Source organism: Schistocerca nitens, chromosome 5 (assembly GCF_023898315.1).
Source record: "Schistocerca nitens isolate TAMUIC-IGC-003100 chromosome 5, iqSchNite1.1, whole genome shotgun sequence".
NCBI lineage: Eukaryota > Metazoa > Arthropoda > Insecta > Orthoptera > Acrididae > Schistocerca > Schistocerca nitens.
The window spans coordinates 554,165,030-554,183,626 of NC_064618.1; the positions used below are offsets into that span (position 1 = coordinate 554,165,030).

The 18,597-nt window shown below is 36.5% G+C and overlaps 1 protein-coding gene across 7 annotated transcripts in view; it reads left to right on the forward strand.

Moving 5' to 3' along the window:
• LOC126260026 (protein NDRG3) overlaps positions 1–18,235 on the forward strand; it is a 584,669-nt gene extending 566,434 nt beyond the window's left edge. For 6 of the 7 annotated variants that reach the window (XM_049957195.1, XM_049957197.1, XM_049957192.1 and 3 more), the window contains one exon: positions 16,082–18,235. In XM_049957195.1, the coding sequence (XP_049813152.1) occupies positions 16,082–16,248 (167 nt within the window). In that variant the 3' untranslated portion in view covers positions 16,249–18,235. The remainder of the gene's footprint in view (positions 1–16,081) is intronic. The other variant, XM_049957196.1, reaches the window with a different exon arrangement.
• Positions 18,236–18,597: the final 362 nt, after the last annotated feature.

An 18,597-nucleotide genomic window follows, 5' to 3' on the forward strand; every position in this document is an offset into this window, starting at 1 on the left:
TTGAAGAGACAGCCATCACAAAACTCTTCCATCTGGTGTACAAGATGTATGAGATAGGCAAAATACCCTGACTTAAAAAAGAATTTAATAATTCCAATTCCAAAGAAAGCAGTTGCTGACAGGTGTGAAAATTACCAAACTAGCACTTTAATACGTCATGCTTACAAAATACTAACATGAGTTCTTTACAGAAGAATGGAAAAACTGGTAGAAGCCAATCTTGGCGAAGATCAATTTGGATTCTGGAGGAATGTAGGAACATGCAAGGCAAAACTGACCATACGACTTATCTTAGAAGATAGATTAAGGAAAGGCAAACCTATGTTTATAGCATTTGTAGACTTGGAGGAAGCTTTTGGCAATGTTGACTGGAATACCCTCTTTGAAATTCTGAAGGTAACAGAGGTAAAATACGGGGAGTGAAAGGCTATTTACAAGTTGTACAGACACTAGAGAACAGTTGTAAGACTCCAGGTGCATGAAAGAGAAGTAGTGGTTGAGTAGGGAGTGAGACAGGGTTTTAGCCTATCCTTGATGTTATTCAATGTGTACATTGAACAAGCAGTAAAGGAAACCAAAGAAAAATTTTGAGTAGGAGTAGAAGTTAAGGGAGAAGAAATAAAAACCTCAAGGTTTGCTGATGACTCTGTAATTCTGTTATTGAGAGCAAAGGACTTGGAAGAGCAGTTAAATGAAACGGACATTTTCCTGAACGGAGGAGAAAAGTTGAACATCAAGAAAAGCAAAACAATGATAATGGAATGTAGTCAGTTTAAATTGTGTGATTAGATTAGAATTAGGAATTAGATTAGGAAATGAGACACTTAAAGTGGTAGATGAGTTTTGCTATTTGGGCAGCAAAATAACTAATGATGGCTGAAGTACAGAGGATAAAGAATGCAGACTGGCAGTGGTAAGAAAAGCATTTCTGAAGAAGCGAAATTTGTTAACATCAAATATAGATTTAACTGTTAGGAAGTCTTTTCTGAAAGTATTTGTTTGGAGTGTAGCCATGCGTGGAAGTGAAACATGGATGATAAACAGTTTAAACAAAAAGAAAATAAAAGCCTTTGAAATGTGGTGCTACAGGAGAATGTTGAAGATTAAATGGATAGATCACATAACTAATGAGGAGGTACTGAATAAAATTAGGGAGACAAGAAATTTACTGTGCAACGTCAACAAAAGAAGAGCTCAGTTGATAGGACACATTCTGAGACATCAAGGGACTAGCAATTTAGTATTGGAGGGAAGTAGGGGGAGGGGGGGGGGAGAGGGAGGGGGTAAAAATCATAGAGAGAGACCGAGAGATGAATACAGCAACCAGATTCAGATGTATGTAGGTTGCAGTAGTTATTCGGAGATGATGAAGCTTGCACAGGATATAGTAGCATTGAGAGCTGCATCAAACCAGTCTTTGGACTGAACCCCAACAGCACCTGTGCTGATGTCACATCCAATACTATTGTAAATGCCAAAGGACCCGGCTTCGATTCCTGGTACTACGAAGAATTTTTCCTTGGTGACAGAGTTGGTATTTAATGCATTCAGCCTTATAATGTCAATTGGGAAGCTATTTGAATGAGAAGTAGCAGTTCTGCAGTCTGCAAAGTTGGCAGTATGGCTGGGAAAGTGGTTTGTTGACCCCATGGCCTTCCATACCATATCAGCATGATGCTGCAAATTAGAGGATGACTAAGTGACCCGTCAACATCCCTTGGACTTTGCTGGCATGAACAAGGGGCTTGTAATAACATTAGTATTGTGTCACAAAAGAATTAATAAACAGTCTCAAGAAAGAAGCCATAGCATTCCATGACCATAAACTAGGTAAAGCACATAATCCACTGTTTGGTACACAAAGAAAGAAAAGAATAAAACTTATTCCATGCAACTTAAGTAGAGTCGAAAGTGGATCATGAGAGTTAACTATACATTTATGATACCATTAATGGGACAGTGGATGTTAGCTTAATCCTACCCATGAATTGGTTGTTTCACATTTGTCCCAGTCAAAGAAATGACAACAAAATCCCTGCTCATGCATTTCTTTGAGGAAGGAACCAAGCTGGATTGCCCTCAAAGGTGGGACATTCTGAACTCTTTTCACAGATGTTGGCTATAGAGTTGTGTCCTTGACCTCTTTCTCTCTCTGACACGTCCCCCTTCATCTTTGTCTCTCCTTGGTCTCCAAACAAGTGGGTGCCTCATGGGGTCTGAGTGACGTGAAAGTTTCATGTTCTTTCTCTTGTGTCTATTGGCAGTACTACATGTTATATATAGAAGCTAGAAATTACATTAACTTTTTGCTTTGCTTCCAAATGATGTGTGTGTAGGTAAAATCAGTATTGAAAACAGACACCACTGAATGTGGATTAAATCGGGAAACAAGACATTCAGACTTAGCCTACAGCTTTTAAGTTTAGAAAAGCTTCATGCTTGGAAATGAAATAGACAGAAAATGAAATGGGTGACATGCGTGACTGGCAAAGAAATGGAAATATCTGTCAGAAAATTATCAGTTAGGTCCTAATAATGTATTCCTATGATCCTGTTGTTATTTCAGTTCATCTTCATTGCCATATGTTATACACTTTCTTACATAAACCCATCAAATTATTAAAGACAGTTACCGGTATGTGATCACTTAGCAAGAACAGAGTCTTTGTTTCGTATTGCCTACCAAGAATGAATTTTGCATTTTGGTACAAACATTGTATGGAAATGAAAAATATTCCCAACAGAATTAAGTGGAAATAGAGAATGATATAATAAATAAATTTTATTTGAAGAGAGGAATGACGATTAAATTCCGAAATGAGATAATAAGACATTTGGAATCAAGATAAAAAGAATGAGAAATAATTTAAAAAAGCAGAGCTCCAATACATTATCTGTTTATAACGACATGTTTCCTACATGATCCAGCAACATAAGTCACTAGTTTCTAACCCTGATGTGGTATATACACTACTGGCCATTAAAATTGCTGCACCAAGAAATGCAGATGATAAACGGGTATTCATTGGACAAATATATTATACTAGAATTGACATGTGACTACATTTCCATGCGATTTGGGTGCATAGATCCTGAGAAATCAGTACCCAGAACAACCACCTCTGGCCATAATAACGGCCTTGATACGCTTGGGCATTGTGTCAAACAGAGCTTCGATGGCATGTACAGGTACAGCTGCCAATGCACCTTCAACACGATACCACAGTTCATCAAGAGTAGTGACTGGCATATTGTAATGAGCCAGTTGTTCGGCCACCATTGACCAGACGTTTTCAGTTGGTGATAGATGTGGAGAATGTGCTGGCCAGGGCAGCAGTTGAACATTTTCTGTATCCAGAAAGGCCCATACAGGACCTGCAACATGCGGTCGTGCATTATCCTGCTGAAATGTAGGGTTTCGCAGGGATCGAATGAAGGGTAGAGCCACGGGTTGTAACACATCTGAAATGTAATGTCCACTGTTCAAAGTGCCATCAATGTGAACAAGAGGTGGCCGAGATGTGTAACCAATGGCACCCGATACCATCATGCCGGGAGATACGCCAATATGGCGATGACAAATACACGCTTCCAATTTGCGTTCACTGTGATGTCACCAAACACGGATGCGACCATCATGATGCTGTAAACAGAACCTGGATTCATCTGAAAAAATGACGTTTTGCCATTCGTGCACCCAGGTTTGTCATTGAGTACACCATCGCAGGTGCTCCTGTCTGTGATGCTGTGTCAAGGTTGACCGCAGCCATGGTCTCCGAGCTGATAGTCCATGCTGCTGCAAATGTTGTCGAACTGTTTGTGCAGATGGTTGTTGTCTTGCAAATGTCCCCATCTGTAAACTCGGGGATCGAGACATGGCTGCACAATCCATTACAGCCATGCGGATATGATGCCTGTCATCAAGACTGCTAGTGATACGAGGCCATTGGGAGCCAGCACAGTGTTCCGTATTACCCTCCTGAACCCAACGATTCCATATTCTGCTAACAATCATTGGATCTCGACCAACGTGAGGAGCAATGTCGCGATACGATAAACTGCAATCGCGATAGGCTACAATCCGCCAATTATCAAAGTCAGAAATGTGATGGTACGCATTTCTCCTCCTTACACGAGGCATCATAACAACGTTTCACCAGGCAATGCCGGTCAACTGCTGTTTGTGTATGAGAAATCGGTTGGAAACTTTCCTCATGTCAGCACGTTGTAGGTGTCGCCACCAGTGCCAACCTTGTGTGAATGCTCTGAAAAGCTAATCATTTGCATATCACAGCGTCTTCTTCCTGTTGGTTTAAATTTTGCATCTGTAGCATGTCATCTTCGTGATGTAGCAATTTTAATAGCCAGTAATGTATTAAGAACAATATCTAGAAATCATGTAAAATTGAAAATAACCTATGACAGTACTGGAACAACATTAAATATAAACTAATGTTACATGAAGGATGTGATTCAGAATGTGTCACTTTAAGTGACAAAATAACATTGAGAAGAATGAATGAATGTATATATCTCCGATACACCTGCACTTATCGTACTGAAGCATATAGTTTCTCTGTGGTAAAAAGGAAACCTGAAAAGTATGTTTCGATCAAAAGAAGCAGCACTGGGGTAGCAAGGAATATGGTAGAGTTAAGGAAATCAACTGCAAGGTTCTACAGTTACAGTTAGGTGAGAACAGCAAATAAATATTACTAATAAGTGGAAAAAAAAAATCAGAAAATCGCACTCACTTTCAGTTTACAGTAGCACTCATTTTCTTGTATTAAGTACTCTCTCTCCCACCCCCCAACACCCCCCCCCCCCCCTCTCTCTCTCTCTGCCCCTAAACCTCTCCCCCACCTCACCACCCTACCACCACCACCACCACCACCACCCTCTTTGGTGATACCGATAATTTAAGTATGGTTATTTAGGCAGACAAAAGTGAGAGGAGGAAACGACATCTACACCTTCATCGAACAATTGTGAAATCCATGTCAGAGGATACTTGCATCGTACCAGTTATTATGGGTTCTTCTTGTTACATTCACGTATTGTGTGTGGGAAGAGACTGACAGTGTAAATATCTCTGTGCACACTGTAATTAATCCAATCTTGTCCTCATGATCCCTATGGCAGTGATATGTGGAGGAATGATCATTTGAAGCCAGTTCTTGAAACTTTGTGTGTAGGCATTATTGGGGAAGTTCACGCCTACACTCTTGTGTCTGCCAGTTCAGTTTCTTCAGCATCTCTGTGACACTCGCCTATGAGTCACACAAACGTTTGACCATTCATGCTGTCCTCCTCTGTATACATTCAATATCCCCCATTTGTCCTATTTGGTATGGCACCCACACACTATAGCAGTATCGTAGGATGACTTGCATGATTGAATTTTGAGCAATCTCCTTTGTTGCATTTTCCTAGTATTCTACCAATAGACCAGACTCTGCTACCTACTTTACCTGTGACTGAGGCTGTGTGATTGTTCCATTTCCTATCCCTAAAAAGTGTCACATCCGCGTATTTGAATGGGTTAACCAATTTCATCATGTAGATACTCTCTCATAGGATATATGTTTTTCATTTTGTGAAGTGAAGTGGACAGCTTTACATTTTTGAACATTTAAAATAAGTTAATAATTGTTGCACTACCTTGGAATCTTATCCAGATCTGACTGAATATTTGTGCAGCATTTTTCAGACAGTACTTCACTATAGATTACTGCTTCATCTGTGATAAGTCATAGGTGAGTATTAATAGTATGACTGGGTTCACTGCTAGGGGATATGAAGCGATCCTCAGCAGGAAAAGCAAAGTACAAATAGTTCTGTAACAATAATGAATCTTCTGTGTAAAATAAATGAAAAATAGAGAGAAGGAAGTGAGGTAGTTTGGGAAAGGTTGGTGGGGGGGGGGGGGATTTTTGGTGATACGGTGTGCTCAGCATGCTCAGTTTTGCAGTTCCCACCAAACAATTTGGTTATGGCCATCTGGTTAACAGTCATACACGCAAACAAAACAGTACAGCGAATATACAACATGGTTTCTTTTATCCTTGGCCCTACCTCTGATCATATACTTAAGCTCAAAGTAAGTGTGATTTTCTGTTGTATAATGTGTATGTGTGTGCCAACCATTACTCTTCCATCAGGAGGTGGATGCTTTTATGAGCTGTTGTTTCAATCTTGGAATTTCCATTATCATGAACTCACTCTCTCTCTCTCTCTCTCTCTCTCTCTCTCTCTCTCTCTCTCTCTCTCTCTCCCCCCCCTCTCCTCTCCTCTCCCCCCCTCCTCTACATCTCTATATTTATAATGTATATTTAGTAGATAGAACATATACACTAGGTGAAGTCAGAAGCTTCTACGATCACAAATGACAATTATTGCTTGACTGATACTTAACTTTCTCCCATTTTCTTTGTTTCCAGACAGGAAGTTAATGATAAAAATTACATTTCATGTTATGTAATTCTGTCGGAGGATACAAAATAGCTTTTGCACATAGGAAAAATCAGTCGGTAAACATAAAATTCATGGACGTGATAATCAATCATGATAAAAACAATAGTAAATTATAAAGCTATCAAAGAAACACAGCACTTTTGGCATAAAATATTTGAAAAGTTACAAGAAGTACAAATAGATTATGTAAACACATAAAACTGCTACCAGTCACATTTTTTGAAATAGTTATTTATTATTCCACGAGCTGGTTTTCAGATCCTTTCAGGCTCAACTTCAGAGGGCTTTCCAGAAGTTACACATTTATGCTGATGAATTAAAGCATGTTTCATCTTCTTGTCACAGAGCCACCACCCAGCATTATGTCTGAAATAGATATATAATTCCGGAAAACTGTCTGAAGATGAGACTGAAAAAGTTTGAAAACTGGTTCATGGAATAATAAATAACTATTTCAAAAAAATTGACTGGATGCAGTTTTGTGTACTTAAAATGAATAAACAATCACGTGTTATAAAACATCCGTAATGGATAAACATAACAAATAAATTAGTCAGTACGCTAGGACAACAAATCAAAAAGATATTGACTGCTTAAGTCATGATTAAGACTGGATGATGAATATGAAAAGAAGCAAAATGTAGGTGGAAACTGATGTTTAATGAATGATCAGAATCTTAGTCGTTAGTGATAGACCACAAGCTAGGACTGGACAATGATAGGCCACAAAATTGGCAATGACCATTTCAAAGGAATCAATCCACCATTCTCCTAAACTGATTTAGGAAAACCATAAAAAACACAAATTAGAATAATCAGATATGGATTTGAGCACCACTCCTTCCAAATGTGAGTCCAGAGCCTTAACTACAGCTGCAGTCAGGATTTGAGTTCAACCTTTATAAAACTATCTTGAAGATACTAAGTATTGATGGAGGGGGGCGGGGGTTTATTTGCAATCTGTAGTACTTTACATCACCGAATGAACAAAGTAGCACGATTCTGGTGTGGGTATAAATAAGTATCATCAACAATACCAGTTGCTGTAACTGCAGACACTTCTAATGGCAGACTCTCATTCACAAAGCTGTAGAGAATGAAGTCATACTTTCTTCAGCACACTCCATGCGTGGAAAAGACAACCTGGAATTTTCAAGCTGCCTTTGTTGTGCATCAAACTGCTGTATCCATTTGTCATACCATTATAGCCCCTGGCCTTTTAGTTGACTTGAGAAGTGATGTAATATGCATAACACGCCTATCTTCTTTGATTTTATGTCATGATGTACAGCTTGTACAGATTTTGTTAAACATTAATTTTGTAACAGCAGTATTATTTTGTTGATGTGTATCTCATCATTTTGTAAGAAAGGTAAAATTCATGTGTAATCCAAACAACTAAAAAGTCTGTTGATGTCAACATGTTACTAACCTACATAAAAAACTGTATTATTTTAGATACAAAAAAAGAAAACAATACTTAATATACCACAACTGTAGTGAAACATGTTTGCGCAATAAACAAAACAAAAAATAGTATTCTTGTAAGAATTTTAATTTCTTTATAATTTCTGCAAGCATGTGAACAGAACTTAAAATATGATTATGATGTAGCAGATTGACATGAATTTTTTTCATTGAGACATTGACTTGTAATATTTTTTTCCAGTTGTGATTATGGTATTATTATATTCCCAATGAATTTCATGATGGTGTATTTTAATGAGGAAGAGAAGGTTTCTCTTCAAGCTCACATTCACAAGCTGTAGAGTTCATTTTCCATCATCACCTTCATTTCATCAAACTAGCTTGATATAGATTGTAGGACTTTTCACACTGATTAATAAGCATTCAGCTAAAAGTAATCTAAGGTTTTTTGACAGCTTTCAAATTTCTTCTGTTTTTCAGTGGACGCAGGCACTTAATGAACTAAACCAACTGTAGTACCAGTTGTTTTTTGTACTGAGACACATAATATGTGTAATTGTATGCATTGCTTATGTTGCTTTGTTACTCAAAGACTTCTTGGAGCTATTTTAAAATTCATTAGATTTTAGTAATTTCAACCAAAGTATAGCCACTTTTGTTGTAAACAAATAATTGACATAAGTTTTAAGTCCAATTAAAAAAGGGGGGGGAGACGTGTCCACCAGAACACTGCACTATGACTTCACTTTATTCAACAAGTAGTTTCAGTAGAAATACCATCATCTGATCAAATGTAATTGAGGTATATGAGTTAATTATGATGAACACTTGTTATCAAGTGCCTTGAACCATTACACATTACAAGCATTTGTATAAGTGCCTGTATAACAGGTATAGTGTATGAAAGTTGTGAATTTTACATTGAATAGTTTCATCTTTAAAAAAACTAAAATACATTACTGTTACCTGCAATTTATAATCATCTTTCGAATGATGTAGCTCTTTTTATTTCTGTGTTTGCCAAGAAAAAGCTGGAAAGAAATTCCGCCATATGCAAGACACCATTGTACAGTTTTGTTTTTACCTAGATATGTTTCAGCACTCTGTGTTCTCTTAGTGGGATTTTTGATCATTTTCTTCCGGAAAAAATTATTGTTACATGTTAACCTCTTCTATATAGGTTTTATAAAATTTTTACATTTGCAAAAGGAGTGATTATGAAGTATCAAATATTTTACATTACCCTACATATAGTATACGGTTAACACGTGGAATGCCAGCACTTTCGTTCGGTAAGTCACATCATCTTTGTTTTTAGATATATTTTTCCCACGTGGAATTTTTCCCTATATATATATATATATATATATATATATATATATATATATATATATATATATATATATATCTAAAAGAAAGATGATGAGACTTACCAAACAAAAGCGCTGGCAGGTCGATAGACACACAAACAAACACAAATATACACACAAAATTCAAGCTTTCGCAACAAACTGTTGCCTCATCAGGAAAGAGGGAAGGAGAGGGAAAGACGAAAGGATGTGGGTTTTAAGGGAGAGGGTAAGGAGTCATTCCAATCCCGGGAGCGGAAAGACTTACCTTAGAGGGAAAAAAGGACAGGTATACACTCGCACACACATATATATATATATATATATATATATATATATATATATATATATATATATATAGAGGGAAAAATTCCACGTGGGAAAAATATATCTAAAAACAAAGATGATGTGACTTACCAAACGAAAGTGCTGGCAGGTCGATAGACACACGAACATACACACATATATATATATATATATATATATATATATATATATATATATATATATATATATATATATATAGAGGGAAAAATTCCACATGGGAAAAATATATCTAAAAACAAAGATGATGTGACTTACCGAATGAAAGTGCTGGCAGGTCGATAGACACACAAACAAACACGAACATACACACAAAATTCAAGCTTTCGCAACAAACGGTTGCTTCATCGGGAAAGAGGGAAGGAGAGGGAAAGACGAAAGGATGTGGGTTTTAAGAGAGAGGTTAAGGAGTCATTCCAATCCCGGGAGCGGAAAGACTTACCTTAGGGGGAAAAAAGGACAGGTATACACTCGCGCGCACACACACACATATCCATCCGCACATACACAGACACAGATATATATAGAGCTTATATCTGTCTGAATGTGTATTACAGTATTATGTAAAAATCTGCAGTAAGGCACTCAAGAAATTCTCTCTCTCTCTCTCTCTCTCTCTCTCTGTACATGCTACCATAATGTAAAGTACAGTCTTCATTTAACATTGCTACCAAAAATCTCAAACAGTATTTGACTGAATACTTCATATTTTTACATCATTCTCTACTACACTCACTCACTTATGTACAATATATATTAAAAAATATATTGCCTGTGTCCACCTGAACATTTAGCAGAGTATGAAATAAAAATCTGAAGTAAATAGGTCAAGCACTTTTTGAGACTTTTTTTAACAATGTTGAATGACGACTTGCCTTTTTATAGTAGTAGTATAGATTTGGTAATAATATGGATACATCTTTGTTTACATTGCAAACGTCAAAACATTTTCTATTTTTTAAATTTTTTATTATTCTTGTGTTTAGAAAGCGTTTTGTTATTTGCAGTTGACAAGCTGTAAAATTGATATTAAATATAAAGCTACCTGCACACACAACCAGTAAGGATACATAAAAAAATGTTTTTCAATGTTATTTCCAAATTTAACATAAGACCAACATCTATAAGCAAAGTGTAAATGTACAACATATAATGCTTCAACTCAGTGTTGGATGTCTGTAATACATGTAAACCAATGTAAAATATTGGTCACCTAATAATCACTCATTTTGCGAATGCAAGTTCTTTTGAGCACAAAATCCATACAATCTACGCAAGAGATTAACATGTAACCATAATTTTTCAGAAAGAAAATAAACAGAAATCCAACTGAAAATAGGAGAAATTACTGAAACATGTTTGGGTAGCAACAAAGCTATAAAATGGTATCTGCATGCGGCAGAATTTCTCTTCAGTTCACATATATTATGTAGGCTCCTTGCTGCCAAACAAAAAATTTCTAATTGTTGCAGCTTTAACATTCATTTTGAGCCACATGGCAGTGTATTGTGTAGTGCCAAGTGGCATACATTCTATATGTAAGTTACAATAATGTATTTTGACTTTTAAAGATAAGTGTTTATTTTTAAGTTCACAAATTTCATAAATTTTACCAGTTGTGCAGGTACATGTATAAATGCTTGTAATATGTAACGATTTAGGGATTGTCCTAGATAGCTAATTTGACCAGATGAAGACCTTGTTATTGAAAGTAGTTATCAAATAAAGTCAAGACATATTGCAGCTCCCTGGTGGGGTTTTCCTTTTTCAAATAAAATTATTGGCTATATTTTGTACTAGGTGTCAAACTTTGCTTCTGCTGTTTTTCCCCAACATCTGAGGCTTTAATGAAACAAATTGGTTACACATGTATCAATCAAAGTATTTCCCACCACTGGCCCTTTTGAGCAGTGTGTGAATCCCGCGTAAAAAAGAATTGTTCATCTTTTGAAGCGATCCACAAATCGATCCAATTTGTGACTTCTTCATGAAATCGGAAGTGTTGGTCAGCCAGGCCTTGCGCCATTGATCTAAGCAGGTGATAGTCAGAGGGAGCACTGTCTGGAGAATATGGTGCATGGGATAGGACTACCCATTTTAATGTTTACAAGTATGTTTTGACCTCTTTTGCAATGTGTGGTTGAGTGTTGTCGTGCTGCAAAATCACTTTATCATCCTCTCGCTATATTGTGGCCATTTGTCTTTTAATGCTCTGCTCAAACACATTAATTGCATTCAATAACGAGCACCTGTGATTGTTTACTTGGTTTTAACACCCCCCTAGTGCACAAAGCCGAGCTGGTCCCAGCAAATGCAGAGCATGATCTTGGAGCCGTGAATATTTGGTTTGGCCGTCAACGTGGAAGCATAGCCGTGATATCCCCATAAGTTTTTGCATTTAGGGTTATTGTAATGTACCCATTTTTCATCCCCAGTCACATTTCAATGCAGAAATCCCTTCTCTTTTTGCCTCTGAAGCAACTGTTCACAAACACATTCAACGTCTCTTGGTATCAGCTTACACGGGACCCAAGTTCCTTCTTTCTGAATCATGCTCATAGCCTTGAGACGTTTTGAAATGGCTTGCTGTGTCGCCCCCACTAATCATGCCAATCTTCTTGAGTTTGACACGCGTCTTCACTCAGCAATGTCTCCAATTCTGTATCTTCGAAAACTTTCTCTTTTCGACCACTGTGTCGGTCTACGACATTAAAATCACCATCCTTGAAGTGTTGAAACCACCCAAGACACATTCTTTCACTAATAGTGTCCTTACCATATGTACTCAAGAGCATTCAATGAGACTCAGCCGCTGTTTTCTGCATATTGAAACAAAACAGTAACACCTCCCACAAATAACGAGAATTAGGCTCGTAAACCGACATTTTCAATCAAGAACAACTTTATGATTCAGACGCAAATCGACTAATGTTTGAATGAGGTTATGTTGACTGAGGTCCAAGCTAACTGCCTGACACCTGCGATCTATTTCTTTCCACCGCTACTTACCGCTGTCGCCACCTTTCGGCAAACGGTGGAAGCAAGTTGTACACCTTGTAACATTTCCAAATTTTACAGCAGTCTGTGGTATTATGCATGGCGTCTGAGAAGCACACACGTAAGGGCGTCCTTAAGCCTGCTGTTTTCACTTACCCAATTGCCTCAGTTAACTTTCACCAATAGGTCACCTACTTCATTAGTTAATGTACTTGTTATAGTTTATCTCCCACAAGTTGACATACAGCAACTTAAAATTAATTTACATTGTTAATAGACATTGATGTTTAAATGTTTTAAAAAGATAAGCCAATGCCAGATCAGTTAACTACAAATTATTTGGGGTGAGTTCCTTCTGACAGATAGCAAAATAGTGATTAAGTTCTGTTGTTATAGGTTATCTGTCTTGAGCTGACTGCAATGTAATTAAAAAGAATTACACCAGACACGTTTCACTTCTATTTACAAAGCACCTTCTGTGGCATTCTGTAAATTGGATACAAACGTTTGTACATTTATTTTTTAATTCTTTTAGGTTAAAAACAGTGTTTTCTTTATGGAGCTAGTCTGCAAGCTCGTTACGGTGTTTCGTTACATAGTCTGCACCTTCCCCTCTTGCTAGCAGTGGTTGATGTCAACAGGCTTCACTTCACATCTGCAGTTTTTTTGCATTTTGTGTTATTTTCTGCACTGCACTATTTATAATTGACTTTCTTAACTGTTTTTCATTCATCATTATGCCTATTCATTTGTTTTCATTCACGTTGTAAATGTTGCCAACCTATGAAATGGTTTTTGTGTGTGTGTGTGTGTGTGTGTGTGTGTGTGTGTGTGTGTGAGAGAGAGAGAGAGAGAGAGAGAGAGAGAGAGAGAGAGAGAGAATTAGTGAAATTGTCTTGTATGTAGATAGAGACGTGAGAGGGTGGTTTTTTTTTTTCCTCCCAAGGGGGGTGGGGGGTGCGAAGAACAACAGGGGTGGCCTGGACAGTGATTATGGGATAGACCTGGGAGAAAATGGTAGTGGTAAATGGAGCCTGTTGTTATATTTGTACATTTAATGTTATATTAAGTGGTCAATTAGTTTAAAGAATGTGTGCTCCCTCTTACCCACTTGCAAGATACATGTTGAAAATCTTTTCAGAAAACTACAAATTACAAAAAGACAGGACTATAAGAAACACCACACAATTGATTCAGTACATAAAAGACATACAAGTTCCAGACACAGCCACCCTCCTGTCATTTGATGTTTAGAATATGTATTCCAATATACCAAAAACTGAAACAATAAACACAGTACACTTCCACATGAATACGTGTTCCACATCCACGAGGATCTCCTCAGCACGGATCTATGGAACGTAAACTAATCTAATCTCAACATCAAAGAAACATCAGACTGCTAGAGCTAATAACAGGACAGAATTATTTTCAGTTCAATAATGAATTCTATTTACAAAGGGATCTCCAGTGTCTGTAACCATAGCAAACATGTTTACGAACCACGTAGAACAGATTATATTTAACTAAATAGTGCCAAATAGGTACAACATCCTATACAGGATGATATCTTGTGCTTGATAGATGAACCAAACAATAAAATTGACCAGTTACATACAGACATAAATTCTGTTCATGATAAGATACAGTTTACAATAAAGAGAGAGCAAAATAGACAGTTAAATTTCTTGGACATCACCATAAAGATTCAAAACAACTGACACACATTTGCCATATACCGAAAACTGACAACAACAAACACAATTATACACGAGACATCACAACACCCCAATTCTCAAAAACAGGCAGAACTTAGATACATGCTCCACAGACTAAACACAGTACCGTTGGATACAGACAATTACAAAAAAGAAATGAATACTATAATACAAATAGCCACAAACAATGGATACAAAGAGAACTTTGTAACAAAGCTGAACAATAAAATCGAGAAGCAGAAAAGAACAAACACCCAACTGCCACCAACACGTGGACAAAATCACACATAAAGAAATACACTAAATACAAGAATAGAAACAGCACAAAGTGTGAAAGAAACAGAAAGTAAAAGGTGGTACACTATGACGTACAATCACAAATACACAACAGAATATCCAATATTTTCAAAAGACAAGGCAGAAAAATAGCACACCAAACCAACAACTCAATTCAGAAATACTTCCAAAAATCAATGGGAAAAACTGATCTGTATGAGAAATCAGGAATATACCAACTGAAATTCAATAGATGTGATGGACGATACATAGGTCAAACCAGGAGGACATTTGACACGTGATACAAAAAAAACATTAAAGAGCATGGAAGTATAGGACAAATCATTCAACATTTGCAGAACACTTACACCAACACCAACATAAAATTACAACCAGAGAGACAGACATGGAAATCATAAGGGTAAACAACAACAAAAAACACCTCCTCACCTTACAAGAAAACTACCACATCCAAAAAACCATAACAGAAAAGACAATTTCTCTCTCTCTCTCTCTCTCTCTCTCTCTCTCTCTCACACACACACACACACACACACACACACACACAAAAATTGTTTCTTAGGTTGGCAACACTCACAACATGAACGAAAACAAATGAATAGGCATAAACACTGTAACAGTGATGAAACAGTTAAGAAAGTCAATCATAAATAGTGCAGTGCAGGAAATAACACAAAATGCAAAAAACTGCAGATGTGAAATGAAGGCTGTCAACATTAACCACTACTAGCAAGAGGGGAAGGTGCAGACTATTTAAAGAAACACCGTAAGTAACTTACAGACTAACTTTATAAAGAAAACACTGTTTTTAACCTAAAAGAATCAGAAAATAAATGTACAAACATATGTATCCAATTTACAGATTGCCACAGAAAATGCTTCAAAATGCATCTGGTGAAATTCTTCTTAATTACATCGCAGTCAGCTCAAGACAGAAACTATAATAACAGATGTTAACAGTTGCTGCGGAAGGTGGCCACACAAACAAACATATAAGTGATTACAGTACAACTAGAAAAGTTTGAAACACAAAATGCTGTAGGAACTGCTGTTGACATGAACAGTATGCTGGTACAATCATATTGTAGCCAAGAAAATGTTCACAGCAATTATTTAATTAAGAATATAAAAACACATTATAAAGACAAGTGAGATTACCAAACAGCAAAGTGCATAATTGACACCTTACTGAAATGTGAAAGCAATATGATGTAGAGAAGGTGCTGAACATTCCTAAGGAATAAATGGGATGATAGATTCAACAGGAACTCTTAACATTTTAACTCATGGAAGTATAAGGCTTCTCCAAGGTGGTGGCTCAGATACTCTTATTCACTGTGTTTGATGGAGAAGAAACTGATTCCATAACTGCTTCAGTGTGTGTATATCTTTGTGCCCACACATGTGCATGCGTATGACTACTTTTTTTGCCCTGCTGTACTAAAATTTTTAGATTGAGTATAATAGCTGATGTAGTGTCTCATTCTGTTTCAGTTGCACCCTTGACTGAGAACAAAATGGCCACCTATCGGCAGGTATCCCTCGAGCGATTAGATTTAGCTAGCAAATTGCAAAATCAAGTGCAGGTTAACAGTCCTGTCTGGTCAGCCTCTGCCATAAACATAACTGAGAATCCAATATCTGAGGCAGTAGTGTGTTGAAATAGATAGGGAAAGCATGAAGTTTACCACTATTGTTAAGCAGAATCTTTTTTGTTATTTTATACCACTAGTGGCAAATTAGTTCGATAACTTTTGACTCCAGATTCTGTACGAGTCATCAAAGGCACAATGGAAAAAAAACCATAACTTCAGGTAACTTGGAGCACAAATCTCTCGTATGTTACACCTCAAACCTGGAGTTATGACTTCAGAATAGTATTGATGGCAACTGTCTCATCTTTTTTTAACATCTATGTGTATTTACCTGCTTCTGTCATATTTTTGCTAGTACTTAAGTTACACTCAGAATTTTAATAGTATAGTTAAGTGTACTGTTATTAATTTTTGCCAGTGTAACTTTATGTGCAAAAGTTGCTTTGACTGTAGTTTAGTTAGATATGTGTGTGCAGTGCAGAGACATTCTGTTTCCTGTAACTACAACTGTGTAACAGAGCCAGAGCTTTTATTGTGCTGGGCATTTTTAAGATAACACAAATCTGTATAATCAGTGCCTCATTTAATTTCGGCAGCCATGTAGTCTTAGACTAGGTTGCACTACCAAATGTGATACAAATTACTGAGCTAAATTCATGGAATAGTATAGAATTAAGAACACAATTAGGACATACGTATAGTGGAAAATTTGAGATACACTGCTATTGACAGACATTACTTGTAGTATTTCTAGATCAGAGGCAGGCACTTCAGATTAATTACAGAGTGCCCAAGAAAGCAAGTTTGTCACTATATTAATTGTAGATGGAAAGCTAGCAGTGAAAACAAAAAAGAAAATTTATAATACATGTAGTGCAGGCCAGAGTACTGCTTTTGTTATGATACTGCAGGAAATATATTTTAATGAAATTTTGTAAAGATGTAATGTTGACAATGGACATATGTACAGAATTTACAAAAAAATGTAATATTTGTGCAGTTTGTAAATAGAAAATTATATAAAATATTTTGTTTTGTAGGTGTAGATAGTTGTATTGTGTGTTAGTATTTTGGTTTTTTTAAATTTTTGTTTCTTGCATTAGAATTCCCTAGCCGATACAAAATGTTTGATGGTATTATTTGTTAACTTTCTCTTGCTCAAAATATACAGGTAACTTCCAATTTATTTAAAGTAGTATTACATTTGAAAATAAATGTTATCCTTCTGGAACCCAAGTGAATTATTTTTCATAGCTCTATTTGCTTATAGATCCTTTTGCTAGCTTCCTGTCGATTACAGTCATCTTTTCTGGTTTTTATTTGCATAGGGTTTCAGAAAAAGCAGCAGAGCAACATGCAAGGTATGATTATCCATTTTGTTTTGTAACACACCAGTGAAATTTATTTTTAAAATTGTAATGTACTCTACAAAAAGAGTGGCAGTTCATTTTCTCTTGGATAAGGAAATATTTCTATGCTAAATGACCTTTTACACCTCATACACTGGCATGAGTGAGTGGTATCTTAAATTTCAGGTTAATCATGTATGAAACTTTTACCCTAAAACACACTTGTTCACCTGGTGTGCAATAAACTGGGCACTAGAACTTGAGGTAATGAATTTACCAGATAAAGCTGTTAATGATTCTTGTCACTATTTTCTTTCAATAACCGACATAGTATTGCAATTTCTTTACAGTTGCATCTGTGGTGTAAGGATGGTCAGCACAATTTTGATAACTGGAAGAATGCTGTGTTGATTGAAACCTTGGTACAACTAATCACTGTTTCAAAAATTATGCCAGATTTGGTTCTTTTTACTCAATGTTGCAACCAGTCCCATTCCTTTACCATACCTGATATATTGGCAATGTTTTACTGGTGTCAATATTGGAAACACAACAGTATATGCATAAATGAAGTTTTCAGTCCTCTCACCATGTCAAATTAGAGTAAAAACTTGAGGTGCTTGATGATTAGTCTACCTCCATAAGGAACAACTGTCTGTCATGACTGCATGTGTATGGGATAATAAATTTTATTGAAAACAATACATTAAGAATTTGTCTTTATGTTCCTTTACCTTTCCCACCAGTAATGAGCATTACTATAATTTATTAATTTTCTAGGAACAAAACAAACAACAGTACAAAAATTCTGTATACACAATTGTTTCCACTAATACAACACTAATTATTATAATAAAGTCAATCAAGAAGGGCACAGCCATGTTTTTTCAATGTAGACGCACAAATTACTAGACGACTGCAACACCTACATCTCTTTGAGAAACAACTGCAACACCAGGAATAAATCACAATAAATTAAGTTAGTATATGGTATATAATGGTTATGTTGTAACACATAACTTTGGTAAAGTGATGGACTATCCAACCTCTACCTGACCAGTGGATG